Source organism: Acipenser ruthenus, chromosome 2, assembly GCF_902713425.1.
Source record: "Acipenser ruthenus chromosome 2, fAciRut3.2 maternal haplotype, whole genome shotgun sequence".
Lineage (NCBI taxonomy): Eukaryota > Metazoa > Chordata > Actinopteri > Acipenseriformes > Acipenseridae > Acipenser > Acipenser ruthenus.
In genome coordinates this window covers 7,698,852-7,713,350 of record NC_081190.1, presented here as the reverse complement: position 1 = coordinate 7,713,350, position 14,499 = coordinate 7,698,852, and the positions used below count along the sequence as shown (strand labels likewise).

Here is a 14,499-nt window from a genome sequence, read left to right as displayed (position 1 = left end):
ATTATGATTGTTAATAGTAATGTTTCTGAATTGAAAATAAAAAAATTAAAAACCACACACACACACTAAAAATGAATATATTTAAAATTAAGAATATTGCTGCCTTACCTAACTGGAGATTACTATATCTAATGCTGCCACCTACTGTTCTTTCTTCAGAACCTATCATATATTTTAACAGTCAATTTGGGAATAAAATATAAAAAATGTGTATGTAGAGTAATTGAAAAGTACCTGTGTAGCTTTCAAAGGTTGATGTGTAAACCATTGAAGAATCTACAGGCATGTTGAAGTTCCTCTCACTGCTTCAGACATTGAAATGCTAAATGATTTATGACTGTCCAACTTAGTGCTGTGTGCAATCAGAAGCAAAGTCCAGTTTGTAGGACAGCTTCAAGTTACTGTTTGTGCTTTGATGGGTTTAAAATGTTGCAATATGAACACACAGTTAATGAACGGTTTACATGCAACAAAATCCCCCGAGGCAGCCTTTTCTTCCTCGAGAAAATGAGTCAGCATGCCGTGTAAATGTGATATTAAATGCTGCAACCAGCCCTCAACATCATCTTTTTTTTTTTTAAAAAAAAGGGACAAAAGCAGTTTATTAAAACAATAGACAGCTTCAATAAAACAAAAACACTCCTCAGTGTCTAAAGTTCTTGATACAGTAAACTGGCTCCCTGTGACCAGCTTCTTATAAAAACAACTCAACATTCACACCACTCTGTCAGTCCCTTTCAGAATTAGGGCCAGTTCTCTATTAAGACCTTTTTTGCTCCCTTTGGTGGTCATGGGAGAGGGATTCCGTCGTTCCAAGAAGCTTCAAATGCTTAAAATAACGTTATTACAGTCAGCAACACAATTTAAAAAAAGCTGAATGCAATATTCACATTTCTAGGGTTCTGTTCCTTAAGGTCACTGAGTAGTCTTTGCAGCATTCTTCCTCTGTTACTGCACACATAATAAAGGAACTGACATGCTCACTTACCGATGCCGAGGGTGAGAGTGTTATGTTTACTATAGAGGCCTTCAGTTCATCTATTGAAGCTGATGCTTGATGGTCTCCATTGTTGGGTTGGACAGGTTTTATTTCCACATGAAACTTTCTGGGTTCATCGTCATCTTCAGAATCGCTGGAGGAGAAGAAATTGTTCTCTTTGGCTTGTTTTTAATGTGTTAAGGAACTTTATTATTTGTACACATACAGTACTTATAATACACTGTGTGTATACATATATAATATTCTTATATATGTATATATTAATATGTATTAATAAAAAATGTGCTCATAAAAAGAGCCAACATCCCAATGTTTCGCTATGTTTAACAGACCTTTGTCAAGGGAAAGTGTGTTTGAAAACAAACAGTGGAGGTACTTACAGGCTTATGATGCCAGGTGACTACACTCATTTATTTCTATTTAAATCTATGAATGTGCTTGTGATCTCATTTATAACGCCAATATATGTGTGTGTGTATAAAAAAAAAAAAAAAAAAAACTATTTCCTAATGCTATCTATTGAGGACAACTGCTTTCTGTGTTTTCTGCAAGAGGATGCTGTGCTAATGTGTTTGTCAGGCACAGTAAAAGCATCCACGGATATTATTTGAACTTTTAATGTGGGGAAAAAAGTTAAAGTGATATAATTTGAGGAGCACAAGAGGAACTGTGCATGCAACGTTTCAGACATTAAAACAAATATCTTGCAAATCTCATTGCTTCAAATGTATGGCCTTTCTATTCCACTTTTACCTGAATGTATTTTAAAGACTACAAGCACCCTGATAAATGTTAAAGGATATCATTCTCATTAACTTCTGGCTTGAGACAGAATCCCTCGTCGTCAACCTCTGGAATATTCTTTAATGAAAAGAAACACCAATTAAAGTCCATTCACAACAATGCAATGACTGAAGCTTATTAACCTCTCCATCAAAACATTTCCTGATGTTCATCTTAAAACCAATACAATGACTTTAGCAGCAATGAAGAAGTGTTGAAGCAGAAAGAGAAAGGCAAGATATACTTTCTTGAAGCAGACTGCAAGCAAAACCAGCAGACTATCAAAACTTAAAAGGACATGCATTCAACTATCAAGGCCAGTCATAATTAATAAGCTTTCACTTTGTGTGACAAATGTAATACTTTCAACCACAGCCTGGGTCAGGCTTTAAATCAGTACACGTTAAATTTGTTAAAGTGCCTTTTAAAGCAGCACCCAACTAATGGATGCCACCAAGCCTCATTCAAATACATTTGTGCCCATTTTCACACATTCAGAAAATAATCCACTAAAACAATAATGTGAAGCGCCTCTTCATTAGTGGAAATTGATTTGCCTGAAGGAATTTACTTACAGCATTCTGTAAATCTATTCTCCCATAGTAGCCAGAGGGGGCTCCATTTGATGTCTTCTTCAATAGAATATGTATATAGATAAAGAAAGGTAGATTTAAACAGAATTTAAATGAAGAGGAAAAAACTGAAATTAACAGAGATTTAAAAAGAAACAGGAGATGATTGATACTATATGATGGTGACAGAAAGGCCAAAGTTGCAATGGCAAGACTTTTAATCTGAAAATCATATGAAACCACTAGAAATGCATTGCAGGCTTAAGAAAATGATCCGATACATTTTTGATAACAGTGTACCTGAATAAAAATTGTGTCATATCATTTTAAAAGAGAAATTCAACAGTAATTAGGAAGGGTTTTGTTTTTCAGGGCTGACATGTTACCAATATCATTTAGAACACATATTTTTACTTACAACTGACTCAGCATCTGGGGATTCTCTGTAAAAGAAACAAAAAACTTAAAACCCAGTATCACCAGTATTAACCAGCACCAGCAATATTACTGACTGTTTAGAAGCACCTATTTGGGATTAAAAATAGAATAAAACATACAGATTAAAAAATGATGCAACAGTTATATGATGTATGTAATGTTAGTATGTGATTAATTATCCTTGTTTGCAGACGGTTACATTTGCAAACTTTACTTGAAACATCATTGAATTGTTTTGCATCTTTATAATGAACTGTTTGGATTTACCCTGTGGCAGTGGCTTGAAATACCACCTCTGACAAACGCATTTTAAGAAGCTAAATGTACTTATAAAAAGACAAATTAAACCAACCTCCACATTTGAACCTGTGCTTGGATGCCACAGGCACATTTATCATTCATTCATATCAGTTTATTTTCATTTTCAACAGCCCGGTTTACTGACCTTTAAACTAATTACATGCTCATGCAAATGTCAAGCATTTAGGGGGTACATACTGGATGTAATTAGTTTTTTTGAAAAACGTGTTTAAAAAGCGCTTTTTCCCCTTGTCGAGTTGTGATACAATTTACGGTTTCCAAAGGCTTTTAAAAACGGCGGTACAGAATTAAAAGCATTTAACTAATGTATGTGTGTGTCTATATATATATATATATATATATATATATATATATATATATATATATATATATATATATATATATATATATATATATATATATATAGACACACACACACACACACACACATATATACACACACTGCCCAGTATTTAACAATTAGAAAGGATGCAACATGTATTGGAAAACACTGACAGGACAGCTGACTATCACTGCGTGTTAAAAACGGTACTTACACTGAATCAGTATCTTTATCTTTCCTTCGACCTGGGATCCCAAAGGTTTTTCTTTTACGTGGCTTTGCCCCTGAGTAACAAACAGTTTAAATCAGACTGGTAAACAAAATGTAATGTTCAAGACCATTTAAAATAAAACATTTCCTATGCCACATCTGTAATCCAAAACTATAAGGTCATTATAAATAACTATAAGGCTGTCATACATTTAATAATTCACTGACCTGATCCACATCTACAGTAATATAAAAACACATACCGGCAATAAACTAACTTAATTTTAGGAATCCCCGGGCAAGATGAGGGAGTACCAATACAACTGTCCAAATATTAACCTTATTTCCTGATCAAGTCCCCAGCTATACATATTGAGGGTACCTTGCATGTTCAATTATGAGGCTTCACCGATTACTAGTATAAGAAAACATGGGGGAAAAAAAGAATCTCTGCAGTGAAATATCGTAAGGCTTTGGGGGATTTACCTTCTGTTGCATTGGCTATGTTGCACTCTTCAAAGTCAATAGGGCCTAAAGAAAGAAAAGAAAAACAAAAAAAAATACCATTATAATTTCTTACTCAATAACTGCAATAATGTTTTTGGTCAATAACTTAACTGCTCCTCGAAGTTGCATCTAAATAGATTCATACTTATTTTACAACCTTAAAAACCTGAGTCTTTGCATTTGCCTCTGCACTTGCTACTGTTAGATGTCATGGGAGGTTTAGAGTCTGTCAAGATATTCTTATTAACATAAAACTGCAGCACAGAGCAGCCTGGCGTATAAACGTTTTTGTCTATTTCCGGGTAACTGTGTTGAAATATCAAATCATTATAAAAATCGACACCCTACCAGGGCTTGACTGCCAGACAGATATGACAGCCCCGAAGCCAGGTTACTGCTCCGATGCAGCCAGCCTGGCTCTGGAAGACGTTGCCACAGGACTTAGAAAACCAAACATTTAACAGCGGTGATGGCTGAAAACACACTTTTAATTAGCAAGGATTGGTAATGTACAAAAAAGGCATCATTTATTCTTGTTGTTATGATAACAAAAATATAGTTTTATGAAGCTTCCACCTCTGTGCTTATTGCAGATACCTGCGAACATGTAAACAGTGCTTTTTGAAACGTTTAAAAACAGGAACTCAGACCCCCGACCGACCCCCCCCCCCCCCCCCAGGGAGAGTGGAGAAATGGCCCTAGAATGGAGCTAAAAAATCAATTAAGACATTTTAAATACATTTTGAGACATGCATGCAACAGAAAGGTGTAAGTGCATTTCTACTAGTGTTACACATGTGCCCCTTTAAGTACATGCAGGTAAACATTTAAACAACACAGTAAACAATGCATATTAGAAAGTAATTAAGGATCAATAAATGAACCCACACCCATGTGTAATCTTAAACACAGCATACAGTAGTACAATACATGTCTTTTTCTGTGTGCTGATAATTGTATTTAAAATATGCTTTAGATGAAGCTTCATTTGATTTTAGCTGTTTGAAGGAAATGTAATCTGAAGCACAGCCACAATACACACCATCATATTCCTGTCTCTATACTTATCTGACCAAGGGAAAACCTGATCTAGGATATGGCAACTGTGTTTACTACCAGACTACACAATCGCCTGAGGCAATATTTTAGAAAACAGAACTCTCTGACCTGAAAAAAACAGACGGTATACAGTGCAAGTCATAATAAGTATGGTGGTGGTTCAATATTGTATCTCTTGAGGATTGCAGTGAAGTGTAGAATTAATGCATTGTTCACAGCGCTCTTCTGGAACAAGTGGCACGAGAGACACACATCATCTAGTGAAGTGGATAAAGTACAGCAATAACTGGTCCACTCTACTGTACAGTATCAGACGTTCTCCGTTTATCTTCTTCCCCCATCATACTGATGCGACTAACCTTAAGGGTAGTGCAAACAGAAATAAGCGTTTGGTCTTCCAAAACCAGTTTAGTTTGATTTCTAACAGTAGTAGTTTTTGTCTTTAGAAAATATGTATACTGTAGGATCTTGAGTCACGCTCTCTCTAAAAAGTGTCTATTTTTGAGGTTACCTATGCATTCTTATCTTCAATCGAATTAACCCTTTCTCCTGTAAAATAAACATGTGCAGCATGCACTCCATTAAATGAAGAACCAACTCAGATTCAGGAAGTGGGTTTGTTTACATTGGGAAACACAGATTCGAGGTTTGCAGAGTTTAAACAAAGGCTAAATAAAACTGCATTCACATTGCATGGAAAGTCTCAACAGCATTCGATGTATGTTAATAAAACAATATACAGGGCTATTTGAAGCAACTCCAAAAATCTCCCATATTTATTTTGAAGTGTACTGTGATATCACACACAGAGGAAACAATCAGATTTAATGTCATACTATACTTTGTATAAATCTAAAAATGTTTTTTCTAATGCAATGTTAATTACAACAATTCACTCAAACAACAGCAGCAGGTAAGTCCATACAGGTGATGAAGGAGATACTGTTTGTGAAGATTTAATATGTCCCAGTCTCTGCCCTTGAATAGACAAGTCGTATTGGTCTTCAAGAGTGAGGCGTGTAGCTATGAATTGTGGGGAGCCTAAACTAAAAGGTTTGCATTGGAGCAAGTTATTTATAATAAAAAAAATTCTCAAACAATGGCCAAAATAAACTGACGATGTAGAGACAATAAGATTTTTGTTGGTAAACAGTTTTTGAAAAGAAGCAAGCAAAGCAAATATGTTGTCTAAAAGTTGCAAACTGCTGGGGTATTTAAGAAACAAAAAACAATGCCAAAATAAATTCTGGATTCCCACAACACTAACCCCCCCCCCCCCCCCCCCCCAAGAAACCCCCCAGCAAAATTAGCAAATTGAATTCTGCCGAAAGCATCTCCCGAGGCAACAAATGCCAAGTAGAAGTACAGCCAACAATACCAGCTACAAAGCAAGTTGCAGCGGAACACCAATGCTGGTTTATGCACATGGTGGAATGGTAATTGCACTGCCTTTAGCATAATCATTATTAAGGCCCAGTGTACAAGATAAGAGTTGCAATGTTAAATTTGATCCAGGGTTTTTATAGGTTACCTGTTATTTTTAAAGTAATTTTAGAAATGAACCCAAACTACATTCCTAACGGTCATGATGTGGCCTTTGCTTGTTCCTGTAAAGGTGTACTGTACAAAGGTACTGCACTGTTAATCAGAAAACAATGTGAAATACATAAATCAGGACACCATGACTGTAGAGCTATGGGAAACAGAACCAGTGACGGCAATGCTAACTTCAAACAACATTTACCCCGAAACCTACAGCAAAAAACACAGCAATATTGCATAAACAACAGCAGAGAGGCATTGTGCATTGTTTAAACCTTTTGTAAACAAACAGACAGCAGACTTGGTTTATATAAAAGAAGATCTTTCAGAGGCACGAAATGACACATGAAGGAAGGACAGGTTTTAAAATTGCATATGCTTCACATGGTGCTGGAAACGGCAGAGGCTTTGCGTGCCTGGCTCAGAGCCAGATGACAGCTCAGCTGGATATCACTGCACAGTCTGACCCCCTTGCAGCGTGTCACGTCGGAATTGTTTCCGCAGTAGAAAGTTTATTCAACCTCTCTCTCAAAAGCACTGGACCGGACCATCATTCTGCTATTTAATCAGAGCAGGACAGGTTATTTTTCTGACAGCACTGAAGCCAGAGTGCAGTTTCTAATGAACAGCTTGATACAAGTGGAATTTCGACTGCTTTAGCCTCAATTAATCCTGCTGTCAAAACAAATGTGCACTCCTGATGCATAGATGCTGAGCTTGAACAAAAAAGTCAACTTCTGTGTATACACAAACACACTTAAGAAATCCCTTTGTTTTCAGTACCTCATGCAATGCAAATCAAGTGCTGTGAACCCCATATAAATGAACTTGTATTGCACACCATACAAGCACACAAAGAATCCATTCTCATTAACCAAATTAACATGTTTAAGTATGCTGCATTTGGACATGTATTTAAGTTGTTTTTAATTACAGTGCGTAACATATTAACTCAATGGCCACCAGCCATAACAAACTACAGTGTTATGATATAAATGAATGGTCACCGATTTTATTTCATTTACAATAAACATTCATTAAATATATGAACACACAAGTAAAAAAAAAAAATAAGTAGAAGAAGAACGCATGTAAATAAATAGCCAGAACTAATAAAACAAGCACTAATACGCCAATAGTAATCCACTTTTTATCTGATCAATCAGAGCCACTTTATATTTATGGGTAAATACGGGAGTTAACTGAGTTAACTGGTCAAGAGGACCCAAGAAATTCCCCTCTAAAAAAAACAAACAACAATCAACCAAACAAAAAAACAGAACAAAACTACACCACAACAGTCTTAAAAGAGCTTTGTTCCCAAATTTAAATCATTTAAATCAAAACGTGAGGCACATTATTACTTCTTAAAAGCATTTAAATTCCCACAAAGTGAAAGACTGACTGAGTGTGTGTGTGAGGGAGAGACAGAGAGAGACAGAGAGAGGCAATTAAGGCCTGAGAAACCAGACACTTGAACAGATGTAATCTCATGAAGCGGTAGGCAGCCTTGCCATTCCAGTCTGCATGTGGCAAGCAGTACGGCTTTGCTTAACTTCTAGACAAAGCCGTCAAAACTAGCTTTACAGGGTCATCGATCAACAATTACTATTGTGTAAACGATGCTATGCTACAGTAATCAAGGGGACCCTAGGCCTCTTCAGTGCTTCTCTTGTCAGATCTTTTGAAAAGCAGCAGTTAGCTTGTGCACATATTAATCGGTTTTAAATCCTTGCTTAATAGAGGCATCAACAGAGAGAAATGGCATGTGTGATCATGTACAAGATACTGGTAATTTGCAGATCTCTTACCAGGCCTTTCTTTGCCGGTTCCTTTAGTCTCAGCACACTTCTGCACCAAGCTTTCCACTGTAGTGTTTTCCATGTTGTTTACAAATTCATTATGAACCTTAAAACAAAGACAGAAAACACACACACACACACACACACACACACACACACACACACACACACATTCACTTTACTTTCAAATCTTTCCTTGACACAATAAAAAATGTCACATTAACCCAAGAGCTATGTAAATATTTACAATAAATAGTTGTTCTACTATTCATGTACAAAAATAATAATCTAGTACCAAACTAGCGAAACACAGGAATCTGGAAAAAAAGTTCTTAACTTCAAAACTACTATGCATACAACTTTAAAATCATCATAATAATAATAATAATAAAAAAATAACAGTCAGGCCTGTAAACCATTTAAACAGACAAGTAAGCAGAGGAAATTCTGCAGTCAAGTCTGACAGCACATGTGCTAGGGTGGGCATAAGGTTTGAATCCAGGGTTTTAATGGACATTCAAAAGCGGCGACAGTAGCAATCTGTGTAATGTTAAATTCTTTACGTACATCAGAGGATTCTATTTTCCAATACTTAGCTGACAAAACATTTTGTTGTGCTGAATGATTCTGCCTTGATGTAACCTAGGCAGACCCTAGTGCAGCACTATTGTGCAGAACAGGCCACCAGGTACAGGAGAAGACAGCTGGCTGTGTCACCCCACCTACTAATGACCTTTCCTACAGTGGTTGGTTTTGTAAAAGAGCAGCACTGACAGGTACTGTCTACAGAAGACCAGACACCACGTGTAAGGGCTCACTACAAACCTAAGGGATATTTGGCTGAGATAAGGATATAAAGTAAAAATCCTACATAACTGTATAAATAAATCTAATCAGGTTTAATTCCATTGCACAGGTGCCTAAATGCCCTGTAGAGCTGACTAACACCCACACCAATCTCAGGTTACATATGCTCATGGATGTAACAATGTTCTTAACTGTGTCCACAGGGCGTGCGTGAGCACAGCCATGCAGTGTTTGTTTGCTTTTTTTTTCAGCAGCACATCTCAAGCACATGACACAGAGAAGCATTTCAGAACTTCTTTTTGCAAAACTTTCTTTAAAACAGGAAAATAAAACTGATACTTAAAAAAATAAAATCGAGAAATCATTTACAACTCAAGAGTGATAGCTGATGGACTTCTGTGTATTAAACCACAGATGGTTTGTGGTTTTTTTCCACCCTACCATAACTAAGAGGAATTAACTATTTGAGCTTGTTTCAGGTTATCATTTTAACTGAGGAAAGTGAATGGTGTGCAGAACATTTCTTGGTTCCCAGTTCAATTGCAAGACGGATTAAAGCTGCAACTAATTGAGCTGGCATATTGTCAATGCACCAATAAATCAGTTTAAACACCACAACATCGCCCCTGCAATTCAGAACAGGCCACTGATATCACACAGCACATAGGTTAAGTAGAGATGCGATTACTAGAGTTTAATTAACATGTAATCTTTCCTTTCAGTAACTATACATTTAAAAGACAAGTGTCTCAATCGAAAGTCTTCTTCAATGTCTTTGAGAGGCTGTTAGGCAAATGGCACTCCCGACATGTATTTTATTGAAATTGTTCTTACCTGGCCTATTTGTAAGTGTGTCTCTTCAATGGACTGTGAATATGACTGTATAATCTCCTTCATTTGAAGAACATGACCTTCTTCAATATCCTGAAATTTCTGTGTAAGAAAAAAAAAAGCATGATTTAAAAGAATTATAAAACCATAAAAATATGTAGTCATACGGGTCAATGACAGAGTACATTAGCCAGCCAGACACGCAAACTTATACTGTAGCCCAAGAGATATCTATCAACATCCTTTATCAAGCTTATTAAAACAGCTGTTAAGATGCAATACTGTAGCCAATTATATTTACACACATGTATTTTGCTTGAATTGGGTGTAACAGTATTTTAATCTGCCTTGGAGAGCCTAAAATGCATTTGTCACGATATGTTTCGTGCGACCCTTTAAACCTGGGTGGTCTGTACAGTATAAATGTCACCAATGTGGAATACAACAGAAGGCATCAATTATTTGGGGTGGCCCATAAATCCAATATACTTAAATGGCATTATCTATGGTTTTAAAAACTTTTACAGCAGTGATTTTGTCCGCCTTTTATGCTTTTAGTTTAAAAAAATATATAGTTATGGTAAACCAGGGAAATGAATGTGACTGTGCAGTCAATTATTTATTTCTATTCTTGGAACAAAATCATTTCTAAGCCATTGTGGGGTACGATTCCTGCTTTATTGGGAAAAAGAAAATTAAACTGTTTACTGAACAGGAGATGGATTAAACTATTGGAATGGTTAGCTTTCATGGGGTTTTTGCTGCAATTAAAATGTATATTTCCTTGAAGTTAGAATTACAGTGAATTAAAAAAAAAAAACTAAAAAAAACAGATGGAAATCAAGTTTAAAAAGGAAGTAGGGTCTCGGAGAAGAGTTTCCAACAAGTACATACGATTTCAACCTACATGTATTTGATGTAAAGTATAGTGTGTACATGCCTCCAGCAAGGGATGCCACTGGTCTTAAATTGACCTCAAACTGTGCTAATTTTAGAGCTGTTGTACGACACTGCATCACTTCAAAAGGAATTCTACTGCAACATTTATGTGGCAATGTTTCCTTCCCTGATGGCTAACAGAACCCCACTAGAATAGAAACCAGAAGTCACAGCACAATGCTGTTTTGTTTATTTTTTAAATAAATAATTACGGTACATAAACAATCATTATAGTCTTTGAGCCAGCAGGTGTGTTGTCTGAACTGTAGGTGTTACTGTTATTGAGTTGTAGGCTAGCTGCAATGGACAACTTCAGATACAGTACATCAAAGTACTTAAAAGCCAGATATAAGAGAGAAAGACTACCCTATATAAACTAGACACAGGGGCATGATATGTTTATAATTTATTACAGAGAGTTAACCACCATCACTAAAATAATAATTTCGCATCTGCTGTCATCGCCACCTCGAGTCTGGTGTGGAGGCACACAAATGGTCTGGCAGGATGTCAAACGTGTTTCCAACTTAAAATGAATGGAATGTTAAACACTAGTTAGAAAATAGACCCGTAATATTTTATTCATTCAGATTTAAGATGACAAATACTGTAAGTCTGCAACATGATACAAACAGAGGAGCTGTTTAAAATACACGCACTAGGAATAATTTGTCCTCTCATACACACACACGTGGAATTACATTGCGTTCAATTTTATCCAGGGAATAGAGACCTGCTTCTGTCAGCACAACACATATTTCAGCAATAACATTTACCTGGGCGGTTTCGCTCATTTTCTGTTCAAAGTCTGTTTTGGCCACAGCATATTTTTCCACATAAGATTTGTAGGACTCTGTAGCTTTCTTTGTTTTCAGCCCTGCCTGTGTGGACATAAAAGTTTACAGGACAGAATTAACAAGAGAAAAAAATAATAATTCAGCAGGCTCCTGGCTTAATGTGAAAGCAGCTAGCTTGGACTGATCAGCCAACATTGTAAAGGGCAAGTTAAGAGAGGTGGGTGCACTTTGTGCATGTGTTTGCTAGTATAAGACTGTACCTTTTCCAATTCCTTCTGTGTTGCCCCTTCCTTTTTTAACCGCTCCTGCTCGACACTCTTTGTGTTGTAGTTCTCCTTGGATTTCTGCAAGGACTGTGTGATGCTCTGAATGTTCTGTACAGCTTCCAGAGTGCTGGCCACTTCCTCCTTTGTCTTTTTTTGTAACAGAAGATAATAGCAAATTAGCATTTCACCCCCAACCAAACTTTTAAATTTTTATTTTGTTTTTAAGCTCTGATACATGGCGAAAAATAAAATGTATTATTAACAAATACCATTGGTAAAATCTCTGAATATATGGAAACAGATGTAATTTATTATTACATTTCATTTATTTCACAATAAAGAATGCTATTGTACACAACCAAAACCTCAACTGAATTAGATATAAATTGTTGACACCACCTCCAATTGAAATACAGAAGAATAGACCCTAGCTGAGAGTCACAGTAGTGTCTTAATGATGTCATTTATTTTACAATACTTGCTGTACTCTCACTTTTTTTTACATAATGAAGATGTGTTGCATTAGCGCTGCATGGACAGAAACGGTGATGTTTTATTAGAACAAAATTTGTTTAAAAACAGAAAGTACCTTTTTATGTGCTTTTATTTGTTCTTCTCCATATTTTTGGACTTCTTTTATTAATTCCTGAAGTTTGCGCACCAGTTCTAAATGACAGCTTGCTAACTTTTCAGTTGAGGTTTTAAAGACGTCCCACACAGGTGCAAATGTCCTGAAAGTAAAACAAATAAAGTTTAAAACAGTGATAAAATAAAAAAATAAAATAAGGTAAAACGAAGTCAAGCAGACAAACACTTCGGCTTGTGCCTTCATTAGCAAAATGATCAATATACTGATGAAGACACGTGTCAAAACGTTCGTCTAAATGACTTGGCTCCTGAAAGGTTTTACCTTGATAAATTGATTACATTGTTTCAAGTTAAGGGTGGATAAAATGAACATCCCTGGAGGAAACTTGGTCTTATTTAAATGTAGGATTCTTACCCTAACTGTGAATAGTTGCTAGCAGATTTGGCCAGTTTGGTCATCGACCTTGCATATGCCTCTTCAATTGTAGCCCTGATGAAAGAAAATAATATTTAAGCAATACAATATCTATTTATTGCAATAAAACACACTATATTATAGGGCTCAATGAGATCGCGAGATTCAACATGTAAACCTTACATCTCACCATCACCAGTAAAATGTATACTTAAAACCACCTGTAATGGAACTTCATTAAGAGAATCACAGAATACAGCTGCATACAGTTACAGGAAAATTGCAATGTGGCAGTCACATGACTGCAATATGGCAGCCATATTAGATGAGATGTTACAGTAATATTATTATTTTTTATTTTATTATTTTTTTAATTAAAAAAAATTATAATCTGGAAAAGACCCACTGAGATGAAACATCTCCTTTACAAGGGTGACCTACAAAGTTATGCTCACTGTTACTGCACAGTGAAAAATACAGTTGGACCCATTAAATCACATGTATGCCTCCCTTTTAGAGCTGTGTGACTTTGAATAAACCCATGTGTTAGAAAAAAAAATAAATAAAAAAAAAACAGCGGGGTCATAAGCGGTGACAAAGTACAAGGAGTGAACAGTAGCTACATAGTGCATCTGAGAGAGTGTGTGCTGGACTGTAAATAAACTATATAATTGCATGAGCAATATTAAGGGAGAATGCCTGCATTGGTATATATATATTTATGGCCCATTATTACATATCATTAATCTAAAGTTGTATTTAATTATTTTGAAATTACAGCAAACAGAAGGTGCAGAGCATGCTTGTTGAGATGCTGTCTTAGCTGTAGTGTTGCAGATTCGGGTATCTAGTCGCAGTAACTGCTATGTGAAGTTACAGTACTGAACAATTTTAGATTTTAATCTTGTAAACACCAGATGGCGCTAAATTGCAGTTTACATTAAATCTGTCCACTACATATAATATTCTGAACAAAGGGAAGTACATAAAGTATCAACAAACACTTTTTTGCTCCAGTCTTTTTTGTTGTGTCTTAATTCAAACAATTCACCCTACAATATATGTTATACATTTCTTCCCCTCTCATTTTGTGATGAACTTCTAACATATTAATTCCAAACATTCTTTAATGAAAATATACAGTCAAACCTGTATTAAGAGACCACTCGAGGGACAGTCTAATAGTGGTCTCTTAAAAGAGGGCTCATAACTTTCAAAATGCTGTATCTGTGTCTTTGTAGTGCTGAATTTTTCAGCAGTTTTTCTGGCACTTACTGTCTTTACAAGTTTAATAACTTTA

General features: G+C 35.9%; 1 protein-coding gene across 5 annotated transcripts in view; it reads right to left on the bottom strand.

Annotated features, from left to right (window-relative positions):
• The window catches only part of LOC117403647 (F-BAR domain only protein 2-like), a 58,434-nt gene that overhangs the window by 21,865 nt on the left and 22,070 nt on the right, over nucleotides 1–14,499 (bottom strand). For 4 of the 5 annotated variants that reach the window (XM_034928469.2, XM_034928475.2, XM_034928479.2 and 1 more), the window contains exons 3-14: nucleotides 13,200–13,274; nucleotides 12,786–12,927; nucleotides 12,191–12,343; nucleotides 11,910–12,014; nucleotides 10,198–10,296; nucleotides 8,566–8,662; nucleotides 4,133–4,177; nucleotides 3,651–3,720; nucleotides 2,774–2,798; nucleotides 2,359–2,415; nucleotides 1,804–1,861; nucleotides 989–1,164 (exon numbers count right to left, since the gene is read on the bottom strand). In XM_034928469.2, coding sequence (XP_034784360.2) covers nucleotides 989–1,164; nucleotides 1,804–1,861; nucleotides 2,359–2,415; nucleotides 2,774–2,798; nucleotides 3,651–3,720; nucleotides 4,133–4,177; nucleotides 8,566–8,662; nucleotides 10,198–10,296; nucleotides 11,910–12,014; nucleotides 12,191–12,343; nucleotides 12,786–12,927; nucleotides 13,200–13,274 — 1,102 coding nt within the window. The remainder of the gene's footprint in view (nucleotides 1–988; nucleotides 1,165–1,803; nucleotides 1,862–2,358; nucleotides 2,416–2,773; nucleotides 2,799–3,650; nucleotides 3,721–4,132; nucleotides 4,178–8,565; nucleotides 8,663–10,197; nucleotides 10,297–11,909; nucleotides 12,015–12,190; nucleotides 12,344–12,785; nucleotides 12,928–13,199; nucleotides 13,275–14,499) is intronic. The other variant, XM_034928474.2, reaches the window with a different exon arrangement.